General features: G+C 39.0%; 1 protein-coding gene across 2 annotated transcripts in view; it reads right to left on the bottom strand.

Moving 5' to 3' along the window:
* Positions 1-26,944, bottom strand: part of LOC122797642 (cytochrome P450 2D20-like) — a 487,724-nt gene that overhangs the window by 91,320 nt on the left and 369,460 nt on the right. For both annotated transcript variants that reach the window (XM_044066188.1, XM_044066192.1), the window contains exon 7: positions 5,781-5,968. In XM_044066188.1, the coding sequence (XP_043922123.1) occupies positions 5,781-5,968 (188 nt within the window). The remainder of the gene's footprint in view (positions 1-5,780; positions 5,969-26,944) is intronic.

Genomic DNA, 26,944 nt, shown 5'->3' with positions numbered 1-26,944 from the left:
ATGAATGAAGAGAATGAGAGAGAGAGAAGGTTGGATGATGTGGGGATAGTGAATCAGGAAGTGAAGCAGATTAGCAAGGAGGAAGTAAGGACAGCTATGAAGAGGATGAAGAATGGAAAGGCTGTTGGCCCAGATGACATACCAGTGGAAGCATGGAGGTGCTTAGGAGAAATGGCAGTGGAATTTTTAACCAGATTGTTTAATGAAATTTTGGAAAGTCAGAGGATGCCTGAGGAGTGGAGAAAAAGTGTTTTGGTACCTATCTTTAAGAATAAGGGTGATGTCCAGAGCTGCAGTAACTACAGAGGGATAAAACTGATCAGTCACAGCTTGAAGTTATGGGAATGAGTAGTGGAAGCTAGGTTAAGAAGGGAGGTGATGATTAGTGATCAGCAGTATGGTTTCATGCCAGGAAAGAGCACTACAGATGCAATATTTGCTCTGAGAGTGTTGTTGGAGAAATACAGAGAAGGTCAGAAGGAGTTGCATTGTGTCTTTGTGGACTTAGAGAAAGCATATGACAGGGTGCCTAGAGAGGAGTTGTGGTATTGTATGAAGAAGTCGGGAGTGGCAGAGAAGTATGTAAGAGTGGTACAGGATATGTACAAGGGTAGTGTGACATTGGTGAGGACTGCGGTGGGAGTGACAGATACATTTAAGGTGGAGGTGGGATTACATCAAGGATCCGCTCTGTGCCCTTTCTTATTTGCAGTGGTGATGGACAGGTTGACAGATGAGATTAGACAGGAGGCCCCATGGACTATGATGTAGTGATATGTAGTGAGAGTAAGGACCAGGTTAAGGAGACCCTGGAGAGGTGGAGATATGCTTTAGAGAGGAGAGGAATGAAGGTCAGCAGGGCTAAAACAGAATATATGTGTGTAAATGAGAGGGAGGGTAGAGGAATGGTGAGGATGCAGGGAGTAGAGTTGGTAAAAGTGGATGAGTTTAAGTACTTGGGATCAACAATTCAGAGTAATGGTGAGTGTGGAAGAGAGGTGAAGAAGACAGTACAGGCATGGTAGAATGGGTGGAGAAGAGTGTCAGGAGTGATTTGTGACAGACGGGTACCAATAAGAGTGAAAGGGAAGGTCTACAAGAGGGTAGTGAGATCAGCTATGTTATATGGGCTGGAGACGATAGCATTGTCGAAAAGGCAAGAGTCAGAGCTGGATGTGACAGAGTTAAAGATGTTAAGATTTGCACTGAGTGTGACTAGGATGGACAGGATTAGGAATCAGTATATTAGAGGGTCAGCTCAGGTTGGACAGTTTGGAGACAAAGCAAGAGAGGCGAGATTGCATTGGTTTGGACAAGTGCTGAGGAGGGATGCTTGGTATATTGGGAAAAGGATGCTAAGGATGGAGCTGCCAGGTAAGAGGAAAAGAGGAAGGCCTAAGATGAGGTTTGTGGATGTGGTGAGAGACGACATGCAGGCAGTTGGTGTGAAAGAGCATGATGCAGAAGACAGGAAGAAATGGAAACAGATGATCCGCTGTGGCGACCCCTAACGGGAACAGCCGAAAGAAGATGACGATGATGATGAATGAGCTTCGGAATCTCTAGTTAAGGGTGGTAATAGTATTCTTTCATCACCTAAGAAGGGTTTGTATCTTGACCCCCATCCCTCTATTACTTCTATACTAATTTTAAATAACATATCCTGAGGGTAGCCCCTTTCTTTAAACATTTGTACAATCTTCCTTAACTCTAATTTAAAATTAAAGAAGTTTGAATACATTTAAGCATCTTTTACTAATTGCCTCTTAAGTATATTCCTTTTGGTATATTTTAAGTGCTTACTCCGATAGTCAAGATCACTATTGGAAAAAGTATTATTCCTGAAAATGTCGATGCTAAACAGTTATTAATAATGACTTTGTAAAGGGTGATATCCAAATAATCAATACTAATATCATCATGGGTGCACGTAAATTTAAAATGTTAAGTGACTTTATTCAAATGACTAATAAAATCATCTGACACCTGCGTTTTCTTCTTCCATAAAATAAACATATCATCAAGGAAACACAAATAAATATGACACTCATCTTCAAATTTTGTTTTAAAAATGTGATTAACCTTCCAAGCATATAATACCAGGTTGGCATAAATGGGTGCACAACCTGCAGGTCTATATTACATTATCAAACATTTACATGTTTGAATGTCATATGGTCAACACCATATGATCGAACATGTAAATGTTCGAACGTTTCAACGGAGATCTCCATACAGTGCGGAAATGGACATTTTCCATTGTCTGCACTATAGTGCGATCTCGGAGTTGGTATATTTAAAGAGCAGGAGGTGTGGGGGGTGCCCCCTGCTTAACCTTTCAGGTAGTTTTTTTTTTTTTTGATTTTTGAATATTTAAGAGTTCAAACATATGGTGTCGACCATATGATGTTCAAACTTTTAACTATTCGATAATCTAATATAGATCCACAACATGCACCCATTGCAATGCCCGTAATCTGCTTGAAGTATTCACCCTCAAAATTAAAAAAAATATTCTGTAGGATTGTTTCCATCACCTCCATCACAACGTTTATTAGTGTATTATTCAATAAAGTTAATTCATTGATAGTCTCTAGAAGTAAACTCAAACCTTCCTGATGCGATATTGAGGTAAACAAATCAACTGCATCTATGGAGGTAAACCTTGCATTCTCATTGTACCACTTTTGTCTAATTTTAGAAAAAAAGTCCCATGAATCTTTGAACAGGTACTCTATTTGTTTAATATTATTCTCAATTAACCTAGCAATAAAAGCCCCAAGAAGATAAGTGGAGCTGTTGTGTGCTGCAACAATAAGTCTATATGGAAGTTTAAAAATATTCTTATGAACCTTAGGTATACCAAAGGCTATTGTAATGAGGGGATGTTCTATTCTCAGAAAATTGTGTAATTCCTATGAAATAACATCTTGAAAAGTGCATCCTCAATAAATAATTGAATTCTACTATGTGCTATAAATATTTCATTTCGTGAGACCACATCATGTTTCTCAGTATCATGTAAAATATCCAACATGCAACCAGTGTAATCTACTTTAGCTGCCAAAACAACACCCCCACCCTTATCCATTGTCATAATCCTCATTGTATCATTAGTCTTGAGGACATTCATAAGCTTTGATTCCTACTCAGTTAAATTGTAATACTTTAATCTTTCTGACTGGGTTAAAGCATACATTTCAGTATTCCAAAGTTTTTTATGTATAGCAATAGTGGGGTGCTGGGGAGGATTAAAATACTCTTTTTACTAAACATACTGTTTGGTTGGTAAGTGATGTTTCTTCGTATTTGGTTTTTAAACAAGAGCAGGAGGTTAAGCTTACTAGTGAATAATTTCAACTCCATTAGTATGTCTGCTGACACTACTTGGAATGGGAGAATAAACTTGAACCCTTTTTTAAAGAGGGAAAACATATGTTTTGGTGATATACCCTAGAATGCCTTGTCACTCCTTCTTGGCTTAGCTGCACATTTACCAGGGAATGTTATCACCTTTAATCTAGCTTCCAAAATGGCCACTGTCTGGGTGAGAAGATGAGGCTTCACTTTACTAACTTGTGGATAGCTGGATAGATTACCTCAAAGCAAGCCAAGTCCTGCATCAAAAGTGCAATACTGCTCCTTTAAACCTCAGCCCATATCAAACAGTCCACCAAAACATATAACATTTAAATTTTTAAACATTATGAATAAAGATATTCTTCTTCACATTATCAGCTATTAGGCTCAAATATTTACCTAGTCTAGGATTTTGACCTCAGGACTTTGCCCTGGGTACTGCAGTGAGGCAGAGTCTTTAGAGACGTTAAGAATCTTGTATTTAAAACATAATCTAGCCACCACTTTTTATATCTCCCAACTTTGAAAATTAAGTGACAAGATAAATATCTCCCATCTCACTTTTGATGCAGCACTTTGGACATATACTCTCTGGCAAATTCATTGACTTGGGTAGGTGATTAATAAGAAATGATACAACTACTTCCATTAGTCCTTTGTAAAAATAAACTATTTCTATGTTGTTAATTTACTTACTGCAAAATATCCCAACTAACATACATACCAAAGGGTTAAAAGTGCATACAGACAAACCATTGAGCAAAAACTGCAAGGAAAACTCATCTAAGCTAGAGTTTTCACTGTGTAATAGGATGCATGCAAAAAGACTCCTTAATGACATCAAGTGTTTAAGCTACATGGCTTCTTTATGGGCATCAGTTTGATTTAATGGCCCTGTATTTCTGAAGTATAGCCAAACTATCCACTTATGTTGTGCAGATGAGGTCAATAAAAAGGCTGAAACATACCTGTCCACAACTAGAGGGGTTTGGCTTAATTGGCCTAAACATAACCATAAAGACTTAAAAATAAAACATTTGTGGATATTCAGAAGCCATATAGTTGAAACACTTGATGTCCTTAAGGGGTCTTTTGCATATATCCCATGGACCTCCACTACTGAATGTTTACGGTATCACAAAGTGGCAGCTTTAGCTTACCTGGGTTTTTCTTGCAGTTATAATATATATATATATATATATATATATATATATATATATATATATATATATATATATATATATATATATATATATATATATATATATATATATATATATATATATATATATATATACACATATATATATATATACACACACACACACACACACACACACACACACACACACACACACACACACACACACACACACACACATATATATATATATATATATATAGCTCTACTTTAGTTTACTGAAATTACAGATAACTGAAACTTAAAACATTGAGATGACAACATTGAAACTTCGGTACAATGAAAATTTACAATACCAAAATTCATTACATTTAACAACCAGCTGAGGATGTTACACAACACTCCTGACACTCTACACACTATTGTGAAAACAAACACAACAACACCTTCACTTTTTTCTGAAAAGAATTACCAGCTGAAAAGTCCTTAGTGTGTACCACATAACTTCCCATCAATTACAATGTACTTTAAAGGGACACACATCTATTTCTAATAAAAGTTTCATTTCTACATATTTTAAACTGCTATACCTTTAATAAATTCCATGAAATCATCTATCCATTTGAAACACATTATTTCAACACAAAACTCTATCTTTTTTAAGTTCTTGCAGGGGGTCAAGCCCCACTGCTCCCCCACACCCTCTGAAAATTATAAATACCAACTCCGAGATCACACTACAGTGGGGAAAATGGTAAATTTCCCAATCCTCACTGTACCACAATCTGCATTCAGAAGCTCTGAGTGCTGTGTAACAACCACAGCCAATAAGTTTTTTGAGAAAAAAATACTGAAGCTGTTGTTGTCTATGATGTCGGGAGTGGTGTGTGACATCCACACTTGTTTTTTGTTGTTATGAATTTTGGTATTGCAAACTTTCATTTTGGAATTCTGATATACATTCTCATAGAAACACTTCTGGTGGTGATTTTGTCAAAAATTCATTTAACCAGTGGAAACCTAATGCTGAGGGCTCCAACCAGTAATCACTTTTCTATATTACTTACTCAGTGTAAGATCAGACTCAGACAAAAGAATAGTCTTTGTCAAGGTGAACATCTACCTTACTGTACCACTGTGATGTCACACTGAACTGTGTCTGCTTCTATATTTAAAATAGTTCATTTAGTACTGGAGTACTTCTTCCTATTGTAGCTCTTATTCCAAAACATTATGGTGTTCATGTAAAAGTACTTTTACTTTATGATGTGCTTCGTACCTTAGGAAGGAAAAAACCCATAACATCAATATCTCTTATTGTCTTTCGAGGGGGTCCGATTGGAAGAATATCACCATAGCGCTGAACTTCATGGATAACTGCATCTGTAAAAGGCATGTTCATTCTGTCGTCAAGCTTTGGACTTCTGTTTTTCCCAACCACCCTGTCAATTTCCTCTTGAACTTTACCTGAAAATGAAACAAGGTCAACAAAAGGTTAGGGCACAAATATGCTGGTAAGCAATATATTTTGGGAATGACGTCTAATAACCCAAGGATAAATATTTTAGAATTGTTTTAGGTTGGTTATACACACTGAGGAGTATTCTGAAAAACAAATCTGCTTTCAGAGAATCCAGATTGTTTCTGAGTCATCTATAGCAATACTGGAAAGCAAATCATAGGCTTGTTGTACTAATCAAAGCAAGTTATAATGTAGTGAAACAATAAAAAGGTTGTAATGTTCCTTAAGTTACTACAGATGGACATTAAACCTAATTATTATGTTTCAATTTAAATATTTTGAATTACAAAGAATATGACGGCCTGAACCTTAAAAGATTCTCAGGTACAGTAATTCCTATGCAAAACATCAGACACCCTGTACCCTCAAACTTCAGAACAAGTGCTGAATTACAGCCTCTAGCCATAATATTCAAGAAGCTTGTTCACAACCGAGCAGTGGAAATAAACAATGCAGATGGCTTATTGTGTCATGTCTGGTACGGCTCTCAGAAGATGTACAGTTAAAAGTACTATACAGAGTGACAAACAGCATGTTTATTATCATGTATAAGGCACTGCTAAGAAATGTAGTTTACCTCAGCAGACCCTTTCATGTAGTCAACCATCTATTATTATAGCAATAACCCACGCGTTGTGGTGGATGCTGGATTGGATTTTGTTGGCGTTGTTTGGTCGGCCCGAGGACCAAACAAAGCCAACCGCAACAAGATCCATGTTACCACACCCAGAAGTTGGTTATAAATTATATAATGACAATAGATAAGAAAAGAAAAATTTAATAATTAATTCTAATTAATTATGTGCCCTTCTTCCGCAGCTGTCTGGTATTCTGCGGTAAGTGTTGTCACTGGCCCTGCCTGGTACGCACCGATGCAGTACTAATGTGCAAAAACAACGCCAAACGATCTCCGTTGCTTTTTGCTTGTTTTTTATATATGTTATATAGTTTAACACATAGGCTAAGCAAGCAAATAATACGCGGATATAATATGTTATCGTATCTAAATATTAAACCCGATATTTAAACCCATTTAATATTAAAAAAAAATAAAGATCGCAAAGCATCTGTTATCTTTTATGTTTTTCACTATGTTAAAGGTTTTGTTATCAGTAACTTTTTTAAAAAAGCAAAAGATCTCCGTTGCTTTTTTTTTAAACCTGTCGTGGCTTTGTAAAACTCTTTAAAAGCTACTACCTATTTAATTATACGAGAAGCAAAGTCCGGGTGACGAAAGTCCCGTTTCTAATCCTTTTCCTTAGTATATTGCGAGCGCGCTGGGGCTGGGGGGGGCCGCACGTGCACGTTTCAGAGCCAATAGCATAATAAATGGTATACCCTGTGTACATCCTGATAGCCATATGTGTAAAATTCCAGTTCTGAGTCAAAATGCAATTAACTTGGCTACTCTTTTTCTAGTCTAGCATCCAAATGTCAAATGCAATCATGTCAGAGGAGATGGCTGCTCCTAAAGTCGAAGGAAAAAAAGGTAGTTGAAACTGACATATTAGTACAGACAGCCAAAAAGGTAAGAAACTCTGATATTCTTGCTGTAAACCAGTGAAGAGAAAGAACCACAGCAGATTATCCCTTCTCTTTCTTATACATTACAAAATGACATCAGTGAGGTAGAATACATGACAGCAAAATAACAGTGCAGCACCATACCTCTCAACTGTCCAGAATTTTGCCTCATATTTTAGTCTGTTCCCCTAAAATTTGTGGTTTTTCGGGATTTTTATGGCAAATCAATGAGGACTGAATTCACTAAATAACAACAGGCATTTAAGTTTCAGACTTTATATCCTTCAGAAAATGCATGAGAACATAATACATTTTATGCTAGCAACTTTCTAAGTTTATAAGAGCAATATTTAAAATTTGTCCCTATTTTTGGTGCTTTGTCCCCCATTATTTTGGCTGTGTCCAGATCTTTTGTACTAAGAGGATAAGAGGTATGTGTAGCACCCCTTCCCCCAACATCTGTCTATTCCACAGTATAATAAGTTATAAAATAATGATTATCACTTAACAGTAATGCAGTGGCATTTGTAATGCAGGAAAGTACAAGAATGGTGAAAAATGTATGTTTTGCTTCAGCGTCTAGGTGTGAATAAAGAAAAAAAATGTAAAATGCTCTCTCCATCAGACATATTCCAAAAACTGGATACATATTGAGTGGGAACATATTCCAATTAATAATACAGGAAAAAGGCATAGTAACAATTAACTGCAATAATAGTCCTCACAAATAAATTAAGAAAACAGCACACTAAGCCAACAGAATGCTGGCCTACATAACAGCCAGATTATACTCTGGGGACAAGGAAGTGTCCTTATCATGGTACAAGGCACTAGTAGGACTCCATCAGAAGTACTTTGCCCATTTCATGGAACCATGTATGGAGACAGGCTCAAAGATGATACACAGGTTTCAAGATTGTTAATTGTACTCTCAGCTTGTCTTATATGTCTGCTTGATATGCATGTTTATTATTATTGTTAATGATTTATTATTGTTAATGATTTATTATTGTTAATGGAGCTTTTCTCCCCGGGCCTTCACTGAAAATGGGCTCTTTTTGGCCCAGTGGATTTCCCCAGACATCAAACTGAAATAAATAAAATAAATAAATAATACAGACAAAGACCACCATGATGCTGAAAGACATAGAGGAAAAGACATATGAGAAGAGGTAAGCAAGCCTAGGGATATATTCACTGGATACCAGGAAGAAGGGCATCAGGACATGTATATACAAAACCATCAGCTGGGCTTCAGGAACAAAATGGTGTAGCAGAGACCAGACAACATAACCTACAACTAGAAAGGAGTAATTAACGCTTAAATATTAAGAATACTTCCTCTTCAAGATGGAGAATAAGAGAAAAAAGTCTCCATATTTGTGGTAAAAAGCAGTTCTGCTTAAGTTATACAAGATAATTTGGATCATGGCTCACTGGAGAGAGAGTAGTGCATTTGTGATATGCTAGCTGCACCAGGTGGGCAGCCTAGATATACCAGCAGTCGTATTATGAATATATTATGAAAAACATACATGTCATCATAGGTCTGTTTTGGTTTACTGAAGTTAAATACAGTGCAATCAGACTACCAGGGGCAGTTGTACTGTTTCCTGATCAACTATCACAATATATTTAACTGACAGTCATCCAGCTTGCAATTTTTTTTAAGGGGGGCTTTGCCCTATGCACTCCCCTGTTATGGGGAGACAATATCTAAATATACTGTAGTGGACTGACCCCTGTGATTACACTCTGATTTTCAGAAAAAGATAATTCAGTTAAGCACTACAGTGGCGTGAGGCCCGATCTTAACAAACTGTAAGCACCCCCTGCTGAAGTTGTTAAGGTCAGGTCTTTGGCCAAGCAGTGAAATCTGCCAGTACTGACCAGCAAATGACACTGGCAGAATAAAAGATTTGTTTCTGCCTGCTGTTTGGTCTGATAATGTGTCTCTATCTTCCTGTTATAAATTTGGAAAGTTATGAGAATGACAGGATGTGTGCTCACCTGCATTTTCTAAAGGATACAAAGTCTGAAACTTAAATGTATGTCATTATTTGTTGACTTCAGTCTTCAGAAATTTGTCCATAAATCACAGACTTTATGAGGGACTGACCAAACATATATGGCAAAAATCTATCTTGACATTCTACAAATATTTGGAGAGTTGAGAGGCACGGAAGATGAGTGTAAAAGTAACAGACTGTGTTAATTGCCTTTCTAACAGTGCTCACCAAGTGCTTTACAGCTTTGAAAGCCAGCAAAACATTTAGTTACTATAAAAATAAATAAAAATACTAGTAGTACTGGAAGAGATAAAGCTCCGTGCACTACAAAGAATCATGATCAGGTTGTTTTGGAAGTGAATTTCTTGACATCCATGTCTCGAACACATAATAAGTTGGTTGGCATCAGCAACCTGATCATAATCCTCTGTATCTCCTGTGTCACACCAAGTCAAACAAAGAGGGGGTTATTGGGGTTATTTCCATTTTTTCCAGACTGGTCCAGTCTCAAAGGCAGTATATTTAGAGATTTGGGTAATCCATATTACATTCCATATAAACCACAGAAATCCATATCAGTGAGTGTAGACAGTACAGTCCCGCTGCAAAGACACTGAAAAACAGTATTTTTTTTTATAAGTTACTACTTTAGTCAGCTGGACTGGTAATACAGTCTGACCAGTAAGTCAGGTTTCAGTGGCCCAACTTGGATACAATCAAACAGACCTGTAATCTTTTACTACTTCAGACAAATCTCCGGTGGTGAAGTATTCAAGTCCAGTTCACTTAAAATCTGTATGTTCTACCTCTGTTATTGTGGTATGCCTGAAACAAGATAACTGTTAGCATAAGGGAAAAAAACTTGTTTGAGTTATAGACAGCAGTTCAGGTGTAGGAATATTACAACTTAGTTATCACATGCAGTACCCACTGCAGAATGCTTACAAAGTATAAAGATGGATTTTGCACTTATTTGAGATAGCTGTACTTAAGATTTTAACCCACTCTTCTCTTATAGTCTTGGGGAATGTTTAAAATGTTGTAAGTTTCATAATCCACCCAAAGGAAATCATAATTCTAGCACCAATCTAATTAACAACAATAAAAATGAAACTACTATGAATCTGTCTATATCATGGCACTAGACATTCAAAGACCAAAAGTTTTCTACCTTCTAATGTTAAGTCAGTAGAAAAGTTTGTGATATAGACATTGTGCTAACATGATTCAGAAGTGTGCAGCACATTTTAAGTGAGCATGTCATAATCTTTCTGAAAATGAAGTGTGGAACAGACTAATTTGTCCCAGGACATCTTCAAGGGGGGTTAGATAAATATATTAGCAGGAATTAAGAGGGTGGGGGATGAAAGGGTTAAATGGGAATTGAAGGGAGATTGGGAGGAAATGAGGTAATGGTAGGGAGGGGCTTAAGGAGTTTAGGCAAGTGTGACTGGGGAAGGAATCACATTTTGGCGTGAACTTGCTAAGGCAGGGTACACCCAGGACGACCTCTAGGTATAACAGGAGAAAAGGTAGGCCTCTGGGTACTGGTTAGTGGCAGGTGGTCTGTAGTATGTATTAGTTTTTTTTTTTTTTTTTAGGATGCTTTGAATTCTCAGGCCAAGGGGATTAGAGCTCCATATAACTTTTGATCCTGGTTGTTTGGACAGCTGGTCACCAAGTTTTTGAAAAGATAGGTGGTTGGAGCAGTCACTTTGTCGGCAGCTCTTGATTTAAAAAAAATATATATATATATATATATATATATATATATATATATATATATATATATATATATAATATCATAAGCTACATGTTTGAAATTATTTAAGTGTTTGGGGTCAGTCCTGCTGTAAACTTGGGGCATTGTCTGTGCAAGGTGCAGTCTGCAGTTTGGAGTGTGTTCCAGTAGCTCTGCAGTTAGGCTCTGTAGTCTTTCAATTGGAGCCAGGCAGCTTGTTTACCTAGTCAGTGTTTCTATTTTAAGTATTTCATCTATGTAGTGAATTATTTTCCTGTTATTTGTATGATTCCATTTACCTGTGCATGTTTGGTTTTATCAGGATTTTCTATCTTTTTCAGCAGTCAGGGAGGTTGGCATTGGCATTTGTTGGTGGTGAGGGTGTTTGTACAGAATTTCAGTAGTCAGGGAGGTTGAGAGAACCACAAATTTCTTTTTGCAGGTTTTAGGCTCAGGTAATGCTGTAGTCTGCACATGCGTGGGGTGGTTGGTGTGGACGTGGAGTTGCCTAAAATATAGCACTGCTGGTGTCGCTCCCTGTTCCCTATCCTTAAAGTCTTTTGGATTGGATGGTTCTGTTTTGACAGAGGTGATTTAATGCTAATAAACCTTCTGGTCTTATGTTTCCCCATAGTGAAGAAGGAGAAAAGAAATTCCTTTTAGAAGCTGATAAGATGCAAAAAATTATAGCTGGTAAGAAGTCACCAACTTACTCCTATGAATCATGGGAGGGCTCGAAGCTTCGATTTTCAGGAGACCATGTGCCTACCAATAGTACCATTACTAGGGATATGAGGAAGAAATCCTGGAAGCCAAAGACTTGCACAGTGGCAATGGATAGTATTCGTACCTAGTATTAATTCTGTTTAAACATGTCCTTTGATTTGAATTAAAGAAGAGGATGGTATGAAATATTTAGATTTTGCTGTGCAGGAAATTCATACAATAACAATCTTGTGAGGGGTGACACAGTGGTGCACTGGATAGTATTGTCACTTCACAGCAAGAGGTTCCCTGGTTGATTATTGGCTGGGATGCCTTCTGTGCTAGGTCAGCATGTCCTCATTGTGTTCATGTGGGTTTTCTCTGGGTGCTCTGATTTCCACCACATTCCAAAGACTTCCAGTAGGTGGACTGAACATTCTAAACCTTGCCATAGGCAATAAGGTGTGTATGAGTGTGTGGTATGGAAGAATAGCCACAGCAGGGCTAGCTGCCCAGTGGTGTGAACTGTGGCCCTAGATGATTGTTGCTGTAGAAGTGACATCAGACCCATGTGCAAAAATAGAAAAAGGGGTTGTGGATAGATGGATTTTGTAGATGTGAGATTTGGAAACTTTTCAATCAGCAGCAAGATTGTGTAGCTGGATATGAAATATGAACTGACTTCTTTGGAGTACTTCTGTATCTGCAATTCAGAGCCAATTAGTTATAAAGAGTGAATGTAGATGGATGTCTGATAGTAATATGGTTCATAAAAAAAAAAAATGAAAATTTTTTTTAAAAAAAGCGTTCTGTCTCAACATTCCTACAGCCCGATTTTGCAGTATGGAGGTTTAATGTCTGTTCGCGGGCTTAGGAACAGCAGTTCAGGACTGCATATGCGCAGTCAGGCTTCACATCAGCTTGTGGTTCTTTGCTGGCAAACTGTAAAGGATTAAAGTAAAAAAAAAAATTAAATAAATGGTGCCCCTTGTGATAGACATCTCTTAGTTTATCTGTCCCAAGCATGTGATCTAAGCATTGTGATTTTCTCTGCCTGCAAGTTTTCTTCATTTTGGTTCAGATCAGCTACTGACAGATGAAACACTTCATCTTTTCAGGCATATATTTCATCACAAAAAATAATTGTTTCAGTTATTTAGCAAAAAATGAATCCCAGCATTTCTGTATATGTATCTAAAAGATAGTACTTCAATTTTCCGATTCATTCAGCATTTGTCCCTTCATGGTTCATGAACTAATGTCAAACACTGCATCATCTTCATTATTAAGTCTGATTTTATCATAATTATTAAGGCTATTATTATCTTCACATGAATGAATACCTGTATTCAGAAATAGAAAACTGAAATTTGCATACTCACTGATTTTTGGATATACAACTTATGTGTAAATAGGGCAATGTAATAAATGGTATCTGTAAGAAAAACACAAACATCAGCTTACTTCTCTGAATCAACTGATTACTAAATGGCTGACACAATTACTTCTCTGCATAAGGAGTGATGAACACACGTATTCATTATTTCAGTTACTTCATGATTTCCATTTGTGAAATTTAATTTTTATCAAGTACACATTAATCGTTTTGGCTCTGGAAGCAGTACAAATGTCTTTTAACAAAATTGTACAGTAGAAAGAATGGCAGCCATAGAAAGAAAGTCGATTACGATAAACCATTACTGTCTTCCTTACTTTGGCACTATGTTCTATATTATAGGGCATGTAGAAAACTATGGAAAAGTGCATGCTAGTTCATGTATGTGCTTTTAAATGTGACAGTATTTCTTTATTTTTCTTGGGTCTAAAGCAAAATAATAAATAATAATAATAACAGTAATAATTTGCCTCTATATCATAACTGTTTATAATATGACTATTATTTTGTGATGGGAGTATTACATTTTAAATATTTGGCTACATCTAGAAAACAAATGTTTGTGCTTTGCTTATGAAGCACTGCTTATGATGAATAGTATTTCATGTATCATTGCTCAGACAACAAAAACAGACAAATATTGAGGTGAAGGTGCTACTGTGGCCCTTTTTTTTTCCTCCTTTGGATGTCTCCATATGACATAAGGTAGACAGTAAAGGGTGGGTTAAAGGGAGAAGGCCTTTACATAGGCAAAAGGGATAGGGTTTGAGATTCATCATTGTTTCATGTCTGATAATGCAAGCTGATTAATATGTTTTATTTTCAGATTGTGGAGGTGCTTATGTCCCGGTCACTTGGGTGGTGCACAGTGAGGTTAGAGAGGGCTAAGTGCTGACTGAACAGCAGTCAGTGCCCTGATGAAATGACGTTGAAGGTGGAAGGTGCACAGGTGACCTTGGTCGATGGCCAGAATGAAGAAGACTCGGAAGGTGATAGTGGTTGCAGTGGATCTGATGGCTGGAATGGAGCACATTGAGGTCACAGGTAATTCTACTTCAGGTACACTAAGTCATGTCAGAGTTACTGCAGTTTGGGTAGGGTGGGGGTTAAGTGAGGAGTTACATTGCAGGAAGGGTATAACTGTGTTGGGGATTGTTTATGGAGTGTGTAGAATTCCCATGGTGGGGGGGTAGAGTCACAATAGTCATAATATCATAGGACATTATTAGGCTAATGGCTGCAGGGCTCTTACAAGCTAGCCAAGTTCAGCCCTTACCTTCAGATGGGTGGAACCCTTAAGGTGAACTTAGTTTCCCATCCAGTTGTTTACACAGTGTTTGTGGAGGGTTGGTGACCTGTTCTGTCAGGCAGGAAGCTGGTGTTTGATTCTAGGGTGGTATCATTGGGGTGACATTTGACCTTCAACTAGATACTGTTAATGTCACATACCAGGCTAAGGTTTTTAGAGAGCAGCATGTGGATTATTTCTCTGGTGCCTTTGGTGTGCATTGGATGGATGGGAGGTTGGATGGCATATGTAAGCTTTTAACAGTAGGTGAGGTTCGAGGGGCATTGTAGATGTGCGGGGGTTGGGAATATGTAGGAACCAGGTATTTCTGTGTCTAAGCTAAAGTTATATGGATTAAGCAGGACATGGTTTTGAGTTTCCTCACAGTTATTTCAGGTTGTTTTGTTATTGGATGTGAAGGTGAAATGTTGACAGGGAAGCCTTCAAGGAGAAAGTGAAGGGTAAGCAGAACATTAAGCATGAGTTTGGGTAGATGAATTGCATTGCTCGTAGGAGTTTCATTGATTTTAATGCAACTGGAGGGTGAGGCCATATTTCAGTTTTGCAGAGGATTTTGGAGGGACTGGGGGTCTATTTTCATTTGGTCTGATATGATAGTGGTAGGGTTTGTCAGTGTTGGCAGCTGAGGCATGGCTGATGGAGGTTAGAAAGATTAGATGCTTGTGGCAGGCACATGAGGCTGGTTTATAAGTAAAGTTTATGGTAAGTGGGGGGTGTTATTTTGGTCAAATCGTTGCAGCTACCAGGGGTAGGAGATTAGTGGGCTGGATTGAGTAAGTTGGCTCAGGCTTGTGAGCAAGGTGAAATGTTTTGTGAAGGAAGATTTAAGTTTTACTTCAGTTTCATGGGAGACAGGGCTGGGTTGATTTACTATATTCTGGATGGTGGTTCATATGTGCATAGAGTAGGTGCTGTACAGGGATGTATTCATGTCATTAATAAGAGGTTTTCATTGACAATTGTGTGTTTGTTTTGTGTTTTCATGGATGGTGGATATGAGGAGGGGACATATTAGACGACTGCTACATTAAGAAGGGAAATGGAAGTTGGTCATTAGTATATCCATTGGGTGATCAAGAGGTGGCAGTTAGGAATGATGGCATGTTTCTGATCTTGCTTGACCTGGTGACATTGGGCATCTTCAGGTTTGGTGGTATACTGTGCATGTGTAGTTTTGCATGGCTTGGGTTACTGGTTGTGGTGTATTTGGGGTCATACTGCTAAAAGGCCATGAGGGAGGTTTAAATGTTTTATTGATTATAATGGGTATTTGGTGTGATGGCAAGATTGCTATTAAAAGGAATTTTGAAAGAGATATCAGGTGGTTAGGATATTCCTTGGTCAGTAAAATGAGGTGGCAATTTGATATGTTAGTAAGCAATTGCCACTGCTTGATTTCATTTGGCAGTGGGCTTAGTGTTTGGTTGTCTAGTTGGCTAGTAATGATCCGAGAATCATTACGGAACTACTATGAGTATGGTAGCTGGGTAACTCTATTTCAGTCATATACAGTGGGCATGCTAGGTTATGGTTTGTTGCTTTAGCATTGGAGAGGGATCAGTGGTTTGCTTTCAGTGGGCTAGGCAACTGGCTAATTTGTTATTTATGTGATAGGGATTTGAGAGGCGAAGACATGAATACAGTTTAGTTAGGCAGGATGGAATACACCGAATGACTTTTGGTTTAACGCCTTTTAACATTGGTTAAGTTGTTGAAAATTTGGTCAGGGAGTGGGGGAACAGCCTGGTCAGGCTGGTGGGCAGAGAAGAGGGGCAGCCTTGAACTCTTCTGTTCCTCCTCTTTGGTGTTGGATGTTCAATTCAATGAGTTGGGAAAGGAAAGTGAGCAGTTTGATACTGCTTGATAAATAAATTAAGCAAGTGGAGGTAAGCTGCTTATTTGGTTGGATGTGTAATTCAATAAATGGTAAATGAAGTGAGTGGTGGTACGCTGCTTCATAAGTAAGCGAGTGGAGGTATGGAAGCTGCTTACTGAGTCAGGATGAGTGGGGTCACGCTGTCCTAGTTAACATTACATTAATGTTATGCTCAACTATACCATGTATCAGTTGTAATGAATAAATACTGGTTAACAAAATTATGCTTATGGAAATTTAATCTTCTTCTTCTTTTGGCTTTTCCTGGTTAGGGGTCACCACATCGGAACAGCTGTCCGCTCATGATTGGCAGTGGAGTTTTACGGTGTCGAGTTGTCAGCCCGGTGCCCAACCTTCCACAGAAGGCAGACACGCATGCACTCACACCTAGGGCCAATTTGGAGTGTTCAATCCACCTACAGCATGTCTTTGGGATGTGGGAGGAAACTGGAGCACCTGGAGGAAACCCACGCAACCACAGGGAGGACATGCAGACTCTGCACAAAAGGCACCCCAGCCAAGGGTCGAACTAAAGAACCTCTTGCTGTGAGGTGGCAATTTTCCATGCTTATGGAAGTTTAATAAAGGTCGTCAAATGTCATTTGGTGTGATGCATTTTTTTTTAAGGGGACTGGGACAAAAGTCACTTACAGTTTCTACATATTTATCTGAGTCTGCTTTTATCAAATTTGCAAGCTATGTTATGATGTAGCAGTTCAAATAATAGAGCTTATCATGGTATAACCATTTCATAATACATCAGGATAGCAATCCAAGGAATGTTGATATTTTAAACTATAAATACAACTTCTTCCAAATGAACAGGGATTTTTTAAATGGGTTACATGATCACCAATTTTGAATCAACTCTATTTTTTCATATTTTTCAAAAGGCATTAAAACAGATTTTGCTAGATACATCACATGAACTTTTTTGACTGTCAAGAGTTATAGTACTAGAAAAATATGAAACTAAATTGTTTTTCAAATATAATTCATTGTCAAAACTGCCTTACAGCATTTCTAATATGTTTGCCTGTAATTGCTTATCAAATTCCAGATCAATTTGGCATCTGTGTTCCACTCCCCATTTTCTATCACATGCAGTTTATTAACAAGATGCTTCATGCACAATTTATAAAAGTGAAAACGTTTGTTTTATCATGTCCTCTTCTCTGATTATATGTGTTGCTGCACAACTCCTATACATCCATGCATGTATTTACATGACATATCTCACTGTGCTGGGTGCATTAAAGCCACAGATGGCATATATGAGTACAATCTGAATGCACTGCAAGTTAATGATAGTTTTACACCAATGCCACATATGCCAGTTTTGCAACACAGGTTTCCCTTTCTTTCTTTAAATTTTGAGGTTTCAGGCAAACGTTTTAGGCAATGTCAGCATAGAAGAGTCCAAACAAAAAAGTAAAAAGTACAGTTTTGTACCTACCATAAATGTAGATGTTTGAGTGTATACACTGCTGCAGTCACTACACTTGGGTTATCCTGCCATCAGGCGGTCCCACAGTCGGCCCGAGTTCCAAAGTCCTGGTCCGGCGTCAGTTGCTATCGCTTCTTCCCTGACGTCAGTGCACCAGGGGTATATAAGATGCAGCCGACACCATTTTCTTTAGTCTTTCTTGTCCCAGATGTCAGGTGCCCCCAAAAAGGTAGGCAATGTAAATTGCTAATAAAACATACACAAGAAAAGCAAACAAATACTTTCCATTACCAGCAAATACTCCCCATAGGTAGCAAAGGGTAGAATACTAGGGTAAGTACCAACAAGTAAGAGGGGAAGGAGGGAGGGTAACCTGGACTGCAGCAGTGTATACACTCGAACATCTACATTTATGGTAGGTACAAAACTGTACTATGTTCATCATGTTACACTGCTGCAGTCATTGCACTTGGGTAGAATTCCAAAGCTGAGGTAGGGTGGCTGGTTTTATAAGGCATTAGGGGTGACTATAAGGCCCTGCAGAACTGCAGTGGCAAAGCCAGCTCTGGATTTAGAGTAAAGAGGCAGATGATAATGCTTGGTGAAGGTATGTACAGAACTCCAAGTCGCTGCTTCCAAAATGTCCTTGGTAGGTACTCCTCTGAGGTAGGCAGTTGAAGTGGCTGTTGCCCTGGTGGAATGAGACCTAATGCTGTTAGGTGCAGTTTTCCCATGGTGTGTATAGCAGAAACATATTCAATGCCCTATCCATTTTGAAATGGTCTGTTTTGAAATGGCTTTTCCCTGTGTTCCTGCAGCATATGCAACAAATAATTGCTCAGTTTTCCTGAAAGCTTTTGTTTTGTCCAAGTAGAAGCATAACTGCCTGTGTATGTCCAAGGAATGCAGTAGTCTCTTCCCTTTGTTCTGTGGATTTGGATAAAAAGTTGGCAAGTGAATAGTTTGGTTTAGAGCCACACTTGATACCACCTTTGGCATGAAGATAGGGTTTGTTCTTAAAGACACCCTGTCTTGGTGGAAAATGATGAAAGGTTCCACTGCCATTAGTGCCTGTAATTCTGAAACTCTTCGAGCTGAGGTGATTGCCAGGAGCAGAGCAGTTTTCCAAGAGACATATTTTAAGTCTGCTGAGTTATCTGGCTCAAAAGGAGGTAAAGTTAATTTTTCCAAGATGAAGTTGAGGTCCCAAGTTGGAGTTGGTGCTCTACGGGGCGGTCTTATGTTTTTAGCCCCTCTCAGGTACTATTTCAGCAATGGATGGCAAAATTGGTGGATCTGTGTTGTAATGAGCAGAGATGGCAGAGGCATGGATCTTAATGGATGAAATGGAGAGGCCTTTGTCCAACGTCAGTCAAGTATTGTAGAGTCTGAGGAATGTTTGGGACAAGAGGATCAAGGCTGTGAGCCTGGTTCCAGGCACATAATCTCTTCCATTTATCCAAATGGGCTTTCCTAGTGCTAGGCCTTCTAGCCTCCATAATGACATCCATAACAGCTTTGGAGAGAGGCATTGTTTGCTTGACTAAGGAATCTGCCATGCAGCCAGGTTTAAAGTCTTGAACTGGCCGTGAAGTATCTGATTGTTTTGCTGAGTCAGAAGTTGTGAGATTTGAGGTAAAATCCATGGTGGTCCTTGTGCTAAGTTCTTTAAGATTGGGTACCAGTGCTGGCGTGGCCAGTCTAGGGCAATCAGGATCATCTTTGGCCTTTCTTGTTTGGCTTTTATGAGTACCTTTGAAAGGCGAGGTATTGGTGGGAAAGTGTATACTTGTAGATTTTTCCAGCTGAATGAGAGGGCATCCACTTTCCATGCTTGTGGGTGGTAAGTCCTTGTGCAGAATTTCTGTAGCTGGTAATTCAATGGGGATGCGAGCAGATCTATGTCCAGGCTCCCCCATTTCTGTGTTATCATCCTGAACATTTGTGGATGTAATTTCCACTCGTGCGGATCCATGATGTTTCTGCTTAAGTCGTCTGCCAGTGTGTTTTTCTTTCCTGGCAGGAATTGTGCTTGCAGATGAACTTGATAGGTTAAAGCTGTGTTCCACAAGGTCATGGCTTGTCTGCAGAGAGTATATGAATGTGTGCCCCCTTGCTTGCTTATGTACCACATAACTGTGGTGTTGTCTGTCTTTAGTAGTAGTTGTCCTGGATGCAGAAGGTCCTTGAAAGCTATAAGGGCATTTTGTACAGCTAGCATCTCTTTTTGATTGATGTGAAGATGCCTTTGTTCTGCGGTCCACTTGCCTTGAATACATTTTCCTGCCATGTGTGCTCCCCAGGCATAATCCGAAGCATCTGTTGTCAGTGTTTGCCTGGCTGTGGGTTGAGTGAAAGGCTGTCCCTTGTTGATGTGACAGGCTTGAGCCCACCATCGAAACTCCTGTTGAAGGCAAGGAATAAGTGGTATTACTGTTTCCAAACTGTGACAGTGTTGAGACCAGACACTCTTTAGGTACCATTGTAGTTTCCTCATATGCAGTTTGGCATATGGAATTAGTAGTATGCAAGATGCCATGTAACCCAAGGCCTGCAGAATTTTTCTTGCAGGGAGTTGGGTTTTTGTTGCCATTAAATGGAAATATTGAGTCAGTTGTCTTTGCTTGTCTGGCGTGAGATATGCCATCTGGGCCATTGTATTTAAGCTGGCACCCAGGAATATTATCTCTTGTGAGGGCACTAGTTTTGATTTCTTTTCTTTTACTGTGTACCCTAGGCAAATTAGCAGTCTTTTTACAAACACCAGATGCTTTAGAAGAACGTCTTTGCTCTCTGCTTGAATAAGGCAGTTGTCCAAGTATGGGTTGATTTGAATTCCTTTTTGTCTGCAAAATGCAATTACTGGTGCCAGGCATTTTGTAAAGACCCTGGGCACAGTAGATAAGCCAAAGGGCAGTGCACATAATTGGTAATGCATTGAACCTGCTAAGAATCTGAGGTATGTTCTGCAATTTTGTCTGATAGGGACATGCAGGTATGCCTCCTTGAGGTCCAAAGTTACGAGCCAAGCTTTCTTGCCCAGCATGGGAAGAAGCTGCTGTAGTGTCAACATTTTGAATTTTGGAATGTCCAGGTAAGTATTTAGAGAAGAAAGATCCAGAATGGGCCTCCAGGCTTTGTCCTTTCTGGGAACCAGAAAGAGTCTTGAGTAAAATCCTTGTCCTTGTTCCTGTTTTGGTACCTTTTGAATAGCTCTCATGTCCATGAGTGCTGTAATTTGTCTTTGAGCCTCTGCCCATTGATTTGGTGGCAGATTTGGCATTCCTTTTAACCTTGGCAGAGTGTGAAAGTGGAACCTGTAACCTTGAGACACAATATTGAGAATCCATTTGTCTTTGGTGATCATTTGCCAATTGTGACTGAAAAGTGCCAGTTTTCCCCCCAAGGGGGCTGCCAAGAGAGAGATGTTTGGTAGCTGTAGTGGGAAGTCATTGGGGCTGTTTTTTTTAAGGTTGTGGCCTGTCTTCCCCTTCTTTCTGGGTTGAAGCACCCCATTGTCGAGGCCTGTAAGTACCTTGTCGTTGACCTCTGCCTCTTGGACGTCTGTATCTGCCCCTTTGAGGTCTGTCTGACATTGGAAAGGACAAATTTTTTGTTGGCCAATTTCTGCTAAATCGAGGAGGCTGAACCTGTAAGAAACCCTTCACCATTTGCAGAGATTTTGCTTTATCCTCCATTTTCTTTAATACTTCTTCTGCCTTAACTCCAAATAAAACATCCTGCTGCAAAGGTGCATCTAATAATTTTGCTTTAACATGATCTGGTAATGTCTGCTCTTTTAACCAAACATGTCTTCTAATGACAGACCCTGTAACTGCTGCTCTACAGGAGGCCTCCAAGGAATCAAAACCACATTGCAAAGTATGTTTTCCCACTTGTTCAGCTGCATGCAATAAATCCTGCATTTCCTTATAATTAGGAAGATCTGAATTTGGAAGCATTTTTTGTTTCAACTGAGACATCAAATATTGCTGATATTTAAGCATGTGAAACTGGTAATTTAAGGCTCTCATTGCTAAAGCTGCAGACGTATACACTTTCTTCCCCATCTGTCTAATGCTCTGGAATCTCTTACAGAGGGGACTGGATTTTTTGCTGTAGAGGCCTTTACCGCTTTGGGACCCTGGGAAATAGTTTCAGGGTCAGCAACAGGGCTTTTATAAAGGAATTTGTGTGAGTCAGGGACTCTGTAGTATCTGTCTGGCTTAACTGGAGCAGGAGGTAAAGAATCAGGATTTAAACTGGATTCAGAATAAACATCATCCACAATATCTAACACTGGCGGAATAGCAAGGGGTCTGTGTTCAGGTAATAAAAGGAAATCTCTGAGCCTTTTCTTGGATTCTGAGTAATCCTGGCCCTCCCAATGGAAATGCTCCCGCATGATATGTAAGGTTTCCCCAAAGGAGTAGTCCTCTGGTGGAGAGGCTGAAGGAATACATTCCTCAGCATCAGAATCCTCATAAGGCGGTAAAGAGTATCCATGGTCTGAGGATGAGTCTGAGGAGATGGACACCTGGTCGGATGAGTCATAGTCTGCATCCTGTCTAGGCCTTTTATCAGGTGGAGGGTGGGACCCCCTGATCAGAGAAATTAGGTCTTCGGCTATTTTGAGCATCTGTTTCTTAGGCATAGAGGCCTGTCCTGGTGAATGTTGAAGTTGTTTCTTTGTTTTGGGTTTAACAGAAGATTTAATGGTTAACTGAATAGGACTGAAAACACCCTCTGAAGCTGCGGGTTGTTTGGCTACTCCGGAGCCCTCTGAAGGGTTAGTCTCGGTAGGCCGCAAGTCTGATGTATCTGAAGGCCCAGCCATCTCCACGTGGGAGTCAGAGGCGGCCTGTGGTTCCAAAGAAGTGGTCATCAGGGGCTGCGAAGGCACCTCGCTGAAAACCGGAGAACTGGCGACTGGCCTAGAAGAGGCTTCATCGTCAGTTTTGGGCCTCGGATGCCTGTCCTTGTCCTTGCGTTTTTTGTGTAACCCGGTCATCGGTAGTTCTGACAGCATGGTGTAATTAAATTTTCTGCCAAAATAATGTCGGGCAAAATCAAACCGATGTTTAATAGTGCGCTTGTTAAACCTAGCACAAAACCGACAACCTGTGACGTCGTGGTCTGGGCCTAGGCATGGGATGCAATAGGAATGGAAATCCTTATGAGGTACTTGATTCCCACAAGAAATACAATTATTAACCTTTACTGACATCGGTCTGAGGCAAGAAAAAGTTTCCCCAATGGGGTACTTAGGTTTGTAGAAGACTTCGGTTCTGGATTCGGAATGAAAATCTCAGGAGTCGGCCGACCGGCACTTGCAATCTGCTTTTGCATAGGGCACCGCGCGGCAAGAAAGACTGAAGAAAATGGCATCAGCTGCATCTTATATACCCCTGGTGCACTGATGTCAGGGAAGAAGTGACAGCAATCGACGCCAGACCAAGACTTTGGAACTCGGGTCGACTGCGGGACCGCCTGATGGCAGGATAACCCAAGTGTAATGACTGCAGCAGTGTAACACGATGAACATCATGCAGGTTAAGTGACTAGGCATTTTGAAATATAGATGTGTGTGTGTGTGTGTGTGTGTGTGTGTGTGTGTGTGTGTGTGTGTGTGTGTGTGTGTGTGTGTGTGTGTGTGTGTGTGTGTGTGTGTGTGTGTGTGTGTGTGTGTGTGTTGGGGGAAAAGGTAAGCCTTATTGTTTTCTACTGATGTTGCAAAGCACTGCAGCTGGGTAGGAAATATATTTTTGTATTTAGTTCAAAACACAGATATGATATACATTTTGCAGGAAATCATTTTATTGAAGAAGTGTATTGTTCTGCATAGGATGATATCCAGACAGTCAAATGATAACCAGAATGAGAATTCAGAGGTACCCTTCCACTCCCGAAACTAAAGAAACTGGCAATAGCTGTATGGCAGGGTTAGCAAGTAAGTGTATTGTTTCTCATTATGAGATTTTTTTTTTATCTGTTTCTCTATACCATGTCAATGATCTTTAAAAATACATGAGGAGTTAAAAGTGATTTATCTTTCATTATTACTGTTAAAATTGCTGTATAAGTGATGAACTTTATTCATTTCAACATTCCTTATAGATTATCAATTAAGTGATCAAAAACTCTACAGACACGCTTTCCCGAGTAAAGATATATCAATAAAAACATAATTTGGTGAAAACATTCAAAATTAGTTTTCCACCACCCCATTTATTTAATATAACTGAATAGTATATGCTCATTATATGTATCACAGAGGATAACAATGGCAAAATTCTTACACCGTTTGTATGCTGTTTGCCTATAAGTGTAAAACCGACCAACCTAATATGTATTAATATGAATCGCAAGGAAAACTGTTGCTTAAAGTTGCAATCTCAGAGTTCGTTAAACTGTGCACATAGCACAGGAAGATTCCATTAAACTTTACGGTCAATTAAATAATTTTGAAAAGAACAACTTTCACAAACTTCAGTAAGACATTGCAGCTAAACAACACTAATAGAATTAGTCTGGATTTTGTTTTTAAGTTAAACTGACATAAATTAGCAGGGCAAGTTTTACTGCTGGCTCCTAATCCTGACTGTCTTACAAAAAACAGTAAAACAAAACATTCCTGGACTGTGGTTGCCCTAGTGTTCTTCTTGTCAGCCTTGATCACTTGATGCATAATCTAAAAGAAATGCTGAAATGAATAAAGTTCCTCAATTATGCAGGGAAGGCATTAATACTATTCTATTCCTCAGATATTGCATTTTGTTTCATTACAAATACAACACATTGAACCAGAATCAACTGTTTCTGTTATTTCAGGCTAAACTATCTTTAGAGGAATCATTGCTGTATATGTTCAACTATTTAACTATTTATTTTCATGTGTATTTAATCTAGTTATATGGGAAACCCTACATGTGAGCTTCTGCTGTAAAAGATACTCTGCTTGAAACTGGGTCATTACTAAAGGTGATCCCAAATGTACAGGATACATTGTGCTGCACCTTATCTTTGGAGTGACAGAGCAGTATCAACAAGAGTTTCACTGTATGCTTTAATCTGCTTAGCTTTACTGCTGTCTCTTCAGAAATGTATCCCCTTTCTACCATCTGACTTCAGTATCCATGAAGGGCTTCATACAACTCAAGTCAAAGTCGAAGTAAACTTTATTGTCTCTTCAATTTACACAAGTGCGAACTGAACGAAATTACATTTCTTCAGACTCAAATGTGTATACAATACATAGACTGCATTTAACATGACAGTAATACACAACATTCTACAGACACAGATACCAGCAGGTAATGGAGCTCTGCAGGGCCTCTTACTGGATTCCTTCTGTCTACCACTTCTCTGCTTTTGTCTATCACATAGTGCTCAAGTTAAAGCAAAAGACTTAAGACAACAAAGACAGACAGACAGCAGGAGACATACTAAGCATTTCAGCTCTTCACCCAGGCCTCAAAATCATGAAATACATGCTTGTGCATAGTCATTAAGTCACAGAGACTTTAGTAGAGTCCTCAGTGTAGGTTTGGACTCTTGAGTTTAAAACTAGTAGCAGCGAACTCATCACTTATTCATGTACAAATAAAGTATAGGTGGGAATAAATCTGTTCTTTACAGCTGGCTTCTACTATGGCTTGCCAAACTCAAAAATTCTGAGCATTGGAGACCCCAAAAAAACTAACGCCTGAAACACAAAAGGGTGAAACAAGTTAACTTCAAAGTTTTTGCATGGGGGTAAGCACTGTTGCATCATCCTGATATGAAAACAACCCCCACCCACTGAAATTATATATACCAACTCCTTGGATACACTAACTCAAAGAAGGGAGAAATCTACCAAACAAAGAAGTCATAGCTGTGCACACCTAGAAATTACTTCAGCAATGATTTCTGATGGAAAATAGTAAATAATGCTATATTCCTTAGTGTCCTTTGCTTCGGTCAACTGACACTTAAGGACTTTCAGCTTTACAACCTGGCTGCCCACATGAACAGTCTTACTCAGGAACAATAAGTGGCAGAAAACAATGGAGTCAGACCCTTACAATGACAGTCAGCTTGATATGGATGTAAATGGTATTTTCTAACCTGAAATTGATGGGGAAACCCCCCCTGTGGAGGAGACCAGAGGTCTAAGAGCTAACAGTGTAGTCCATCAATAATTCAATAACATTTCTAATAATACTATATTAACAGACTAGCATCAACATGCTTTTGGTAAATAGGATGCGCTGTTTGGTCTCTACTTTTATTAAGCAGTATAGACAATACAACACACAGGAACTAAACAACCTGGATCAGGGTAAAAGAAATATACTAATTGTCTAATATAACATAATGCACTGAAGAATTACTGTTTCAATTTTCCTTTCACTTTGTTTCATTCTTTCTTATCATTTCATTTCACTGACCATGTATTTTTGACCACCATTCTTGCAGTTTTGTGTCTGTGCCCGTGAACACATGACACTGGCAGTGAACACATGACACTGGCAGTGAACACATGACACTGGCATACGTATTTTTTTCATATTAATCCATTACATAGTAAACAGTTTACAGTGGCAGACTTCATGTTTTTTTGACTAAGTGTCCTACTCACTTTCTTTTTGCATGCTGTTTTGCTATATTTAATAGATTTTTAATTTGCTCATGTGTTAGTTGCTTTGTTCCGGAGGGTGTTGACAGTATATGGTCAGGACGTTAGAGGGTGTTGTATTGAGTTTTCTTGGCCTCGAGGTTAAAATCTATTTTATGTAATTAGTTTGCAATGCTGATTATAGTGACATGGATAAAGTACAGAACAGCAGTTATGATGTTGACAAAATATGGACTAAATTTTATTGGTGCATCCAGAAAAAGGCGATTACAGTTTGTGTCCTCTGTCACTGCA

Source organism: Protopterus annectens, chromosome 1.part0 (assembly GCF_019279795.1).
Source record: "Protopterus annectens isolate FY-2018-M chromosome 1.part0, PAN1.0, whole genome shotgun sequence".
NCBI lineage: Eukaryota > Metazoa > Chordata > Ceratodontiformes > Protopteridae > Protopterus > Protopterus annectens.
The sequence above is the reverse complement of the archived record's forward strand: the minus strand, read 5'-3'. Positions and strand labels throughout refer to the sequence as shown.